We start from the raw sequence: 12,274 nt of genomic DNA on the forward strand, positions 1-12,274 counted from the left end.
TATATATTTTTAAACACTAATCGACGATTGCAAACCGTCGCTGAAATAAAAATAATATATATATATAAAGTATAGAATTTCAGGTGTGCGTGTTGTTGTTTTTTTTTTAAACCTTATCTAACAACTATTGTGTTTACATATTATATATGACTATATGTACAGAAACCACACGGTAAACTCTCGGTACAGTGTTACGATTCTGACCCTGCTTTCAATACACACGCAGACCGTTGACGTCCTAACAAAGCTGAGGCTACATCGTATCGATCGTATTCAATCGTGACAAATAATAATAAATAAATAAAAAATAATCTGCCGTATTGTTTTGGTCCCTCTCGGTCATACGATACGACCAGAATACAAAAGCAGTACATTCTTGAGCTGCTTCTCGATATTGCACAATTAGTTCATTAAGAATATTTTATTAAATCCGTGCTATAGCACCAAGTTAATTACAAAAATATATATGTGTATATATAATAATATATAGAGTATACATTTCATTTAAAAAAAAAATAATTTGCCGGAATATAGTCTTTTCACCACCGGAGTGTGTGTACACGAAATTTGGAACATTTAAATTATTGACATTTATATTTCGAGTGCAAACATCGCATGGAATGTCGATATAAATTATAAATAAACTTTTCAGTTTGTGGAATTTTTTTTTTGTAGCGTACATAATATTGCCTACGAAGCAGTCTTTAAAAAGTTAATTTTGTATAACGGAATTGCAATATATATATTTATTGAATGTAAAATTCAAACGAGAAAATAGGGCGAATATGTCGATGTTTTGCAAACGTTTTATGCGAAAATAATACACACATGAGATCATCGATATATTTTGTGACGACCTTTCATTGAAAGCGTTCCATATTTCCAAATCAAAAGTTTACATTTACATTTCAACCCTCACCAGTCTCGACTCTGTAAGGTCTTTAGATCTAATTTAACACTTGACAAAACTATTCTTCATTTTATGGAGGAGGATTTTATGGTATAGAAAATATACGTTTAATCAAATATTAAATAGAATTTTTGTTTTTCTCACATTACATTTCTAATTTTTGTAAATTTGCAGTCATTAGCAGCTTACTAAAAAAAAAAAAACTATTTAAGAAAATGGAGACTTATCCATTTCATTAACTTTTCCCCTCATAGAATCACATTCAATATAAATGAATAGATAGAAAACCGTCTAGTGCAATGTTTGACAAAAGAAAAACAATCAATTATAGCAATATATTATCCCTGAACGAGCTCTCGCGTAACCCCAGTTGGGAAACGCTACATCGGTATGTAGTCAAATGACACATTTTATACTGCAAAGGTAAGCTAATAAGGCATATTTAACCAGTGAGGGTTTATATTGCATCGGTGTCTCATCAATTCGGAAACATAATACATTCTTCTCGATACTCGTTGAGAAACATCACATTTGAGGAGCACCCAACGACTCATACAATTGCCTCGGTATCGTCACGTCACCGCTCCAACAAAATTTGAGCGAGATTTCAATTTCGAAATACACATAATAATATGCAGCTTTTCGTACACAACATTGTCAATGCAAACATTATTTTCACACACACAAATCTGTCCATTATTGAAAGTGAATTCAAACAAAGCGTAATGTCAATCGATAGTACATATGTATGACTAGATATTATAGAGTAAGCATTACGATAATACGCAAAAAATTAATTAATCCCAGGCTCCCAACTAGACATAGTGTGAGACATTACAGAATTCGGACCGATTGTTTGAAGATTCCAATTCAACGACAGAGTATAATAGGGTGCGCACGACGATAATGCTAAAATATCAAAATTACAAACACAGAGACACAGAGTACAAATATCAAAAATTTTCACAATGTATAATATTCAATTACACAAAATATTACCGATTACATTCCCTATATATATAATTTAATCATTAAATATAATAGCTGTACAATATATTCATAATAAAATAGATATACATATACATATATGTATGTATATATATATTTATTTATATATATATATATATATATTCCATAAAAAAACTATATATTTCCTTTCAAAAAGGCACTGCTCACAAAAATGGTCTCGGTCACAACACTCTGTCGATCGATACAAATAAAACATGTCGGGGCACAATAAACGAGCAATTCATCGCTACGTAGCAAACACTACGACATTACCGTTAAATTATCAATAAGTAAAGACGTCTTTGTTCATTTAATCATATCAGTCTAATTCTCCAATATTTTTTAACACTGAAAAAATAATTTCGTCCAAAATGTATCATACAAATGCTCTCGGTCAGTGTTTAGACAAATTTAACGGTACATCTGAAATCAAAGCAAAAGAAAATGAAATTAAAATAAAATGTTAAACGAGTGCAATATTGTATTGTAACGTCGATTCGAATGTAGACCTGATGATGTATCCTCTCTGGGCATGTGGTCTGTGAGCAACGGATGAGGTAACGGCGCCCAAATTCCGGGAGGCATCACGGGATAGTGGGGCCACAGCGGTGCCGGAGTACGAGGACTGTACGGTGGATACATGGGAGTCAGATACGCCGTCGACGGTAAGTATGGAGGGGGGATGCAAACTTGATAAGGTATCTGCGAGGGATCTTCGGGGTTCGTGTAAGATTCCTGGTAGAACTTGTCCATGGGTCGGGGGCTCGCCGAGGCGTAGCCCGCGTGGCTCGGCGGCGTGAACGAGTGGGGCATGTAGGCGGTCAACGGTCGCACGCTCCGTTGCCGCTCCATGACGTCGGGGCTCGAGCTGAGATCGGGCGAGTGGATGCTGACGGGCGATTCAGTCTTGATGAAGCCGTGCATTTGGGAGGACTTTTTCGGGTGGTACACTTCGGGCGACCTCCGCGGCGGGCTCTCCTCCGACATGCTCAGCAGCGAGTTGATGCTGTAGCTGCTGCCCGGTTTGGACGTGGACGGTTCGCGCCTCGGAGTGTGGTGGTGCTGCTGCGTGCCGTTCTGGTGTGTCGGCGGCGGGATGGAGACCACCGCCGTGCAGTTTTCGAGCGTCGACGGGCCCGCCTTCGGTAAGACGGTGGTGTTGCGCGACCTCGGCCGCTTGTTGGCCTTGTCCTCGAGACTGACGCGCTCGAACTCCCTCAGGATGCGCTTCCTCGGCGAGACCATCATGTGCGCGGCGTCCTGCTTGCAGTTGAACGCCGACGACAACTTCGCCGTCACGGACACCGGCTGAGCGGCCAGCTTGTCGTTGAGCGTGTCGACAATTTTACACAATTCCTTACGTTTTTTAAACTTTTTGGATTTTTTATACACTCTATACGTAACGCGTCCCCTGACCGGTTCACTCGAATGTTTGAAGAACTTGAATTTGCCTACGTGTTTTTCTAACGGCGCACTTTTATGATCGTCCAACGCGGGGCTGTTTACTTTGCGACCGTTGTCGACTTCGTCACTGCAATTCTCGGGAGAGTGGCTCCCGGTGCCGTTCGATGTGTGAACGGGCAGTCCGTTGGGAAGAGTGACGAGGGTCACGTCGAAAGGTCTTCGACGTTTCCGACGAGCGGAAGGCATCATCAGCAAGGCGGGAGGCAGCTCGACGGGACGCAAATAGAGTCCCGTCAGCTCCTTTGAGAGTCCTCGTTGCGGAGTCGACTGCTTCCAACAGTGATCTCGCTGCCATGGCGAGGACTGTATCGAGCTATTGTCATCAGAAACTGAAACAGTCGTAATCATTCATTGAATTTATATTCTAAAAAACAAAACGAAACTATTTTCACAATTCCGAGTACTTTGGAGACATTCAAATTGAAATAATACTTTTTCATAATATACTGGGAACGGTCGAGTGACGTTAATGCAAACTATGTACTCAATAAATCATATACTGTCAACACAAACACATTTGAATATTATGATTCATTGCAGATACATATATTGATACGGTGACTGAATGTTATTAATTTAAATTAAAACAATATAATCGTGTGTTCATTCGTTTGAAAAGACCTGTTTTTAACCGGTCAGTGAGATATTAGTGAGTAATTAATTGGCCTTATTGTTTTCTTTATTTATATACTAGTGGCCTGTGTGTGTACATAATTGTGCACTCAGTAAAATATCATAATTTGGATCAACGGAATTAATAATTTAAAATCTATTTAAAAAAAATTCTTGTTTTTGTCGGCGGATCATGTGAATGAAGTGATATCTCTCCACGATATAAGATTCCAAGGGGAGAAAGAGAAACGTAGCATGTTGACTATATTCATACACACTCAACACGCATGTAACATAAATTTCTGAGTTCTTGTATTGTATAAAAAATTACTGTTTTGACAATTTACATATATTATTCTAAATTTATTTAAAAATATTAAAATTAAAATGGTCAATCGTTATCACAGTCTATTTTACGATATATACAAATAAAAATCATTTTGTAAAGATTTCGTTTGAATTGTGCACAAATATTGTTGTCTACTGATTTTAAAATTGTAACGAAATGGCCAATTTAATTCTTTGAATGCTGACCAAGTTCGTATTTTGATAGGCGTTGTATTTTGAGTATGTAAAAAATAAACGAGAATACTACCCGCTAAGCCTTTCCAAGTAGCATTGAACACTGGTCGTGTATTCCTTGTCAATGTTTATAAAGACTGATTTATACCGGAATTTCTGAATTTACAACCATAGCAGAATTACCCGATGAAAATCCCTAACTGCCGAGTATTTTAGATTGTGAGCATTACATTTTAACAACAATGAAGAAGAGATGGAATTAGTTTTAGAAAAATACATTCATCAATAGACTTGTTTTGTTTATTTTATATTGTTGCAAGATATATTAGACAGTCGAAACACACCTTTAATCCTCGGTGGTGGTTATCTTTGAATTAGCTACAATTTTTATACTTGCTTTCTATTGGATTTCTAAATAATTCTAGTTGGAAATTTTGGCGAAGTTTTCAACAGAAAAGAAGTTGGCACTCGAAGGTTTAATGTATAAATTAAACACGAATTTCGACTAGTTAATTCACAATATATAAATATGATACAAAATGAAAAACAAGATGGCTGTGAACAATGTTGAAACTTTGACAGTTGAGATGATGAATGAAAGCTTTTTTATTTTAAAAGCAACTAGTGTTTTTACACAGCTTTGCTCGGTATTTGTAATATAAACTGCTTAAAAAAAGGCTAATCTATTATTAGTAAACATTTTATTAAATTTATTTGAATATATTCATTTGTTTTTATTTTATTATTAAATTTAACGCCACGGATTCTACCACTCAAATAACTAACATGCAAAGTCTTTTCCGAAATTATATATTAATGTTTTTACCCGGCTTCGCCCAGTATTTTGTAATATAAACCACTTAAACCTAATAGTTAACATTTTATAAAACGTATTTGAATAGATTTATTTTATTTACATTTATTTGTTTTTTTATTAATTTGAACTTCAATATATATACATACAAAGTCTCTTCCGAAATTATATATTAGTGTTTTTACCCGGCTTCGCCTGGTATTTGTAATATAAACCGCTTAAACTTAATAGTAAACATTTAATAAAATGTATTTGAATAGATTTATTTTATTTACATTCATTTGTTTTTTTATTAATTTGAACTTGACAGATTTTACGAACCAAACCAATATACATACATACATACAAAGTGTCTTTCGAAATGATATATTAGAAGATGATCGGATTCAAATATTTGAATGCACGTCACATTGCGATCATGTTTAGGATGTGAAGTACGGCGAGCACTCGGATTAAATATAATACATGATTGGAATGAGGATGGATCGTGTTGAGTGTTGAGTGATGAGACTGACCGCTGAGTGAGGGCGCGCGCTCGTGGTTCTGAGGCGCGGCAGCGGGGGGCGTAGACGTGGGGGGCGGCGGCGCGGGGGCGGCCGAATGCGGGGTCGGCGGCCAGAAGGTCCTCCTGGGCACGGACACCCACGCGTCGTGCGCTCGCGCCAGCTCCAGGATGAACTTGCCATCTGAAACAGTGAGTGGTGAGTGAGTGGTGAGACAGAGTGGTGGTGGTGGTGGTGGTGGTGGTGGGGATGGGGGTGAGTGTGTGCGTGCGTTACCCTTGAAGAACTTGAGTCGGCCGCCGTGAGTCGCGGGGGTGTGCGGGGGCGGCGGTGGCGGGGCGTTGGGAGGGGGCGGAGCGGCTCGGGGCGGCTTCGGAGAGCGCGCGTCGCCGTTGAGGGCGGCCGCCTCTGTCATGTTCGCCGTTCACGAGTCTCCGCACACGCATGTCGGCCTCCTCACCTCTCCTCACCTCCTCACCCCACTTCCTCTCTAGCACTCGCACTCGCAATCGTCGCACTCGCGTTCCAGCACACGCCCACTGCCACTGGCACTGGCGCTGACACCGACACCGACACCGACACCGACACTACCACTACCACCTCCGGCACCGACTCCAGCACCCCTCATTGGCGCCCCTCGCCCCGCGCTCTCCCCTCCCCATTTTTCGTGCGGGGTGCTGCACTCGCACTGCCACTGCCACTGACACAGGCACTCGCACTCGCACTCGACCGAGGATCTCGTCGCCACTCGCCACTCGCCAGCGCCACTACCTCACCCACACACTCGCGGACACACGCACACGCTCACGCACATCACACTTCCTCGCAGCCGTTGCGCCGACGAAGACACCCACCACCCTGCAAGCCACCGACCGTCCGCTCTCTCAATCTCTTTTCCATTTCACTATATCGCTATCGAAACATTCATAACCAGTCTTCGGCGGTCCAGCGTGCTTCTTCCACGAAAGAGGCCATTTTAGGGCTATTTTCCAAGAAACGTTAAATAAAATAAATAAATAAACATTGTTTTGTGGCGGCTCGCTTATACGACATGGTCGAGTTTGGTTGCCTTCCTGCGAGTGGGGACCAACCCGGCTGGGTTCGGAGTGCTGCTACTCACTCTGTCTTCAGCTGTCATATAATAAACACGTGCATTAACATGCCAGTCGTCTCATTCGTTCATCCTCCATAGTTTATTTAAATAAATAAATAAATAAACAATGACTACGTTTACAATACCAATTTCTACACCCGATACCAGTGGCGTAGCCAAGGGGGGGTCCAGAGGGTCTGGACCCTCCCCCTTGGCGGTGTGCAGTCGGGGGCAAAATATCCCAATCCTGTCGTAATTGATCATTTGTAATAGATGGGCACCTCACATTGAGGCAGCGAAATGCAAAGCGATGCGGGGTATATCCTCAATATATCCAATATTTAATCGCCATAGTTCTTTATCAATGGTAAATAAACGGCACATCTCAGGTTTTGTTTCCTACCGCATGCGCGCTTTATGTGTTCATGCGTTGTTGTTAATTTTGTACTTGGTTATGTACAGTGTAGTTTTTTTATTAGAACAGTGATGTGCGGTTGTTCTTGTGCGATATTCATGAACAACCGTCTCGTTCTCCGACGAAAGGGTCTCTTGGACTGTATTCGTCGGGGGGGTGGTGGCCTCATGTTGAGGGCTTTAAGGGTCAAATTCCGTGACCTTTAAAGCGGGCTTAGTAACGGTAAATAAAATAAAATTATATCGCGCGCTCATATTACCATTATTAACCTATACTTCACCTGTATGGAATAACGCCTCGAATACTAACCTTTCCAAGCTCCAAGTAATACAAAATAAATCCCTAAAAATAACTTATAATACACCCATATATACTAACCTGAAAAAACTGCATACCATATATAAAATTCCGTTTGTTACAGACATTACTAACAAACTAACCAGTAGATTCTATGACAGAATCACTAATAACCATACTAACACACTTGTGAAGAGTCTCGGTGATTACAACAAAATATCCCTTCAGGTATAAACACAGATTACCTAAACACAATCTGCTTTAGATCATCGACTTAAGAGAGTCTTTAATTAATATTATGTATTAGATGTATTATGAACATTTATAAGGATTGTAAATAGGTTTTTGAGCTCTTTTTCCTATTATGCTTTAGATTAACATTAGAATAATATAATACTGTAATTACTAACCAAATTAAATTAAATTGTAAAATAGAAAATGATCAGTAGATCAGTAGCTATTAAAATAGATATAAGATGTATTGTGAACATAATTTCGAAATAATGAAAAGCATTTAAAAATCAAAAAATCAATCATTTGTACCATTTTTGGATAGTTTTCTATCCCAAATCCATGACAGATTTTTAGGACGTAAACCATTGAAGTATAATGGGTAGAAGCGCTCTCAGCTTCCAAAAATGTTGCTACTAAAGCTCCGTGCAGACGGAGATTTCGACTGTTTTTCTCAGTTGCAGTAGGATCTCTTTGAAATAGGCTCTACTAATGAAATTGTGTGGTATTATTAGTTCGACAAAGTCTGTATGTGCACGTGCTAGATGTTCGGACCAGCCTCACTCATTGAAAAACAGTTATTATTACTTTATCTAAATTGAAGTAGTATGCATAGAATTGCTCTCAGCCCCTAAAAATGTTGCCACAAAAAATCCGTGTGCCCGGAGATGTCAGCTGTTTTGTCCAGTTGTTGTAAAGGACGATCACTTCCACGATTTTTTTTCCTCACTCTTTAGACTTTACGTCTCTCTCTTCGATGGCTCGCTTTTAAGCGATACTTTTGTTAGGAATAACTATTCTGTCCGAGCCAAAAACCCTCATGGCCGTTGGTTGTCCTCTTACGGCTTCGGCTTTTGTTTTCCCTCTTTTACACCGACCATCCGTCAGTCGCTCTAGATTCTCCCGTGGGTCCGGCGCCCGGTGATCCCGGCGCGGACCGCCAGATGTAGCGTCCCTCGTAAACCCGGCCTCGAACTAAGGCAGGCTGGCCCCGTAATCCGCCCGAGTCTGATCACGGCGAGCGCTCATTGGCATAATAGAAGCCCTCCGAGGAGTATGGCTTCTTCCATAGTCGTGCCTCACCGACTATGCTCGAACACGGCGAGCTCTCAGACGCCCGCTAGCCGCCGACCGAGAAGGTCTTGGCGTGGCTGGTCTACCCTGCCTGACCAGCCAGCCTACTCAATCCACAGCCCCCGCCATAAAGGGGCAGAGGCGTCGAGCAACTCCCCGGCTCGGCCATCAACTTATCAATAAAAACGAGATCGTAACCGTTACTCTTTTGTATAATTCCCCCACCCCGCACCGTTCTAGAGCAAGCTGATCGAGACGACGACACACACACAGCCACTGGTCATCCACACATACACACGCATATATACAGCCCCTGCAGCTATCGTTCATTTACAATACCAATTTCTACACCCGATACCAGTGGCGTAGCAAAGGGGGGGGGGGTCCAGGGAGTCTGGACCCCCCCCTTGGCGGAGTGCAGCCGGGGGCAAAATATCCCACTCCTGACGTAATTGATCATTTGTACCATTTTTGGATAGTTTTCTATCCCAAATCCATTACAGATTTTTAGGACGTAAACCTATACTTGAAAATTTCCAATGTTTGCTTCCTGATGGAAATAGCTCTCAACCATCAAGTATTTTAAAAAATAAGACAAAGACTTCGGGGAAAATTTACAACCAAGATATATTTTGTGGGCCTTTCATTCTAACTGGAGAGTTGGAAATGTGGTGGCAATATTTAAGTACTATTGAAAATCGACCAAAAAACGCACTAGCTGCAATTACAATTTGCAATCCTTCAATATTTACATACTTCTAAACATTCTAGCAACACTTCCGGTGACAACAGCCACAAGTGAACGGAGCTTCTCCACACTACGATGACTAAAAACATATTTAAGAAATACGATGTCGGAAAATCGACTAAATGGACTTGCTTTATTAGATATTCATAGGGATATAAATTTTAGTGCAGAAAAAAATATTAGATAAATACGAGAAGACTGGATCTGTGAATTTCGTACTTTTTTAAAGTATTCATTATTTTTATTTTATTTGAATTTTGTTCATACCATATGTTTATTACGTATTTACTTTATAATTATATATTGTGATTTTATATTAATTAAATATAAATTATCCTGCCTTTTTTCCTGTCAAAACCCCCCCCATGACAAAATCCTGGCTACGCCACTGCCCGATACGCCCGATATTTAGGAATTTTTCCATAACCAGTTCCTACATAGCAACCACAGGTTGCAATATGGGAACTGGATATGGAAAAATTCCTAAATATCGGGTGTATAAATCGGTAGTGTCATGGTCTAGTTTGATCACCTTCCTGCGAGTGAGGACCAACTCGATTGTGTTCGGGTTTAGCTACCTCACTCTGCCTTCAGCTGTCATAAATAAAACACGTGCATTAACATGCCAATCGTCTCATTCGTTCATCCCCCATAGTGTAAACGTAGCCAATGGTGCTGCGCAGAGTCGCGCCGCACTATATTCATAACGGATCTACCTCACGGCACCGAAAGTCAAAAGATCGAAAAAGCAAATATCGGAGGGCGAAGATCGAAAATCGAAAGATCTTAAGTCGAAAAATCAAAAAAAAAGGCACATGGTAAATGGTACTATGTATATATAATATATATCAGTGACATGCGGTGAAATTATCTCTTTTTTTTGTCATACAGCCTTGTTTAATGAGCACGCGCAGGATACGGAAGCCTGTTCCTCTTGTATCCTGCTCGTGCAAATCAAGTCAGGATGTACGACGGGAGAAGAGAGAGTTTTACCGCACGCCACTGATATATACATATATATACCAACCGTTTTTCATATATATGCATGGTAAACGAGCATTTTCGATTTTTTGACTGTCGGTGCGATGACGGAGTGATAGTCGTTCAAAAAAATCCAGCTCCGATCCAAACGTTTCTAAATTTTATTTCCCCCCTGTACGATACTAAAGCGGCTCTACGACATGGTCGGGTTTCGGTCACCCATCTGCGAGCTGGAACCGACTCGGCCATGTTGGTTCGCCACTGCTTTACTTCCTTACCAACCGTCATATTAAAAAGTCGTGTAGGAAAATAGCACAGCTTGTGCTATTCCGAATCAAAACCAATGATCTCATATATTTCACGGTAATTGGATTATTAGACATCATCGTCGCTCCTATACAAACGTACAGAACTAATCCCGCCGGGAATTATCTTCGCTACTCGAGGGCAACGTCCCATTTGACTATTCCAGAAGAAAGAGTTCATCGCTTGATCGTAAAACGAACGAAATCCAATGCTGATGTCACCATACAGATGCAACACGTGTTTTGAAGACAAAGACATCTGGACACGGCACGCAACGAACTTCAATGTATATAAAACGACACACCAGCTCCAGACGCCAGGTGAACCTCTGGATTTCAACCTCTCACTTCTCCGAAGCTGAGCAATTATATTTGAATTTTTTCGTGAAGAACACACATGGTTAAGGGGTCGAAAAAAAAATCGAACAAGAGTAAACTGCCACGTCCGGTTGACGGATGCTTACCAAATTTTATATTTAACTTCGTATTAAAATTAAACTTGCAGATATGAAATTTAAGTTTAATGAACTAAAAGGTTTCTGAGAAAAACATATAACTAGAGGTAGGCTAGTCACAGTGCTATCCATTGTTCGGCAAACCTTTAACAATGCATTTACAACCTTTGAACAATACACGGCCCCCTCAGGCTCCGGTGACTACATATAACACATATTACTCTGCTCTAGAGTAAAAGTACTACTTCCGGTTCAGGTAAAAATTTTTGGCTATAAAAATTATAATTTCTATTATACGTAAAAAAATTTCAATCCAATTCAGTTAGTGGTTTAGGAGATAATTGAATTTAAAAACTAAGAAAATAATAATAATAATAATATTTATACAAAAATAATAATAATAATATTTATATAAAAATAATAATATTTATATAAAAATAATAATATTTATATAAAAATAATAATAATAATATTTTAAAATCAAAGTGCCCGAGAGCGCCAAATAAGTTAGGGCGCCGCTCGATGCGCCAAAAGCGCTTTAAAATTAAAATTAGAGCGCCAAAGGTCCTACATTTGTACTCGGCAAATTCTTGTTAAACAATCTACTGGAAGAAGCCGAATTCAAAATCTGATATTATTAGTAATGAACTTATCAATTTCTTCCTTTCTTTCAAATAAAATTCAAGGTAAAATTAATCCACTCATTGTATTAAATTTTATAAAACGGCACAATTTACAAGAATTATATCCAAACATTTAAGTTTCTATGCTTTTGCTGACATTGTCTGAAACCGTAGAAATGTCTCAAGGCCGGGAAAAAGGAAGATGGTAATCTAGTTTTT

The 12,274-nt window shown here is 39.7% G+C and overlaps 1 protein-coding gene across 1 annotated transcript; it reads right to left on the bottom strand.

Moving 5' to 3' along the window:
• Positions 1 to 2,170: 2,170 nt before the first annotated feature.
• On the bottom strand, positions 2,171 to 6,540 carry H (transcriptional corepressor hairless). Its single transcript, XM_077445056.1, has 5 exons — positions 6,523 to 6,540; positions 6,110 to 6,372; positions 5,846 to 6,016; positions 2,428 to 3,711; positions 2,171 to 2,341 (listed from the first exon to the last, which is right to left on the bottom strand). Exons 2-5 carry the CDS (start codon positions 6,246 to 6,248, stop codon positions 2,313 to 2,315), a joined length of 1,623 nt encoding a protein of 540 aa, XP_077301182.1. The 5' UTR covers positions 6,249 to 6,372; positions 6,523 to 6,540; the 3' UTR covers positions 2,171 to 2,312.
• Positions 6,541 to 12,274: the final 5,734 nt, after the last annotated feature.

Source organism: Arctopsyche grandis, chromosome 13 (genome assembly GCF_051622035.1).
Source record: "Arctopsyche grandis isolate Sample6627 chromosome 13, ASM5162203v2, whole genome shotgun sequence".
NCBI classification, from domain to species: Eukaryota; Metazoa; Arthropoda; class Insecta; order Trichoptera; family Hydropsychidae; genus Arctopsyche; species Arctopsyche grandis.

Excerpts from the sequence above, each read along its gene's own strand:
- H (XM_077445056.1), bottom strand. The coding sequence starts at position 6,248 with ATGACAGAGGCGGCCGCCCTCAACGGCGACGCGCGCTCTCCGAAGCCG. Across the intron at positions 6,017-6,109 it reads CCGACTCAAGTTCTTCAAGG|ATGGCAAGTTCATCCTGGAG; the intron begins GTAACGCACGCA and ends TCACTGTTTCAG. Across the intron at positions 2,342-2,427 it reads CAGAGAGGATACATCATCAG|ATGTACCGTTAAATTTGTCT; the intron begins GTCTACATTCGA and ends CTTTGATTTCAG.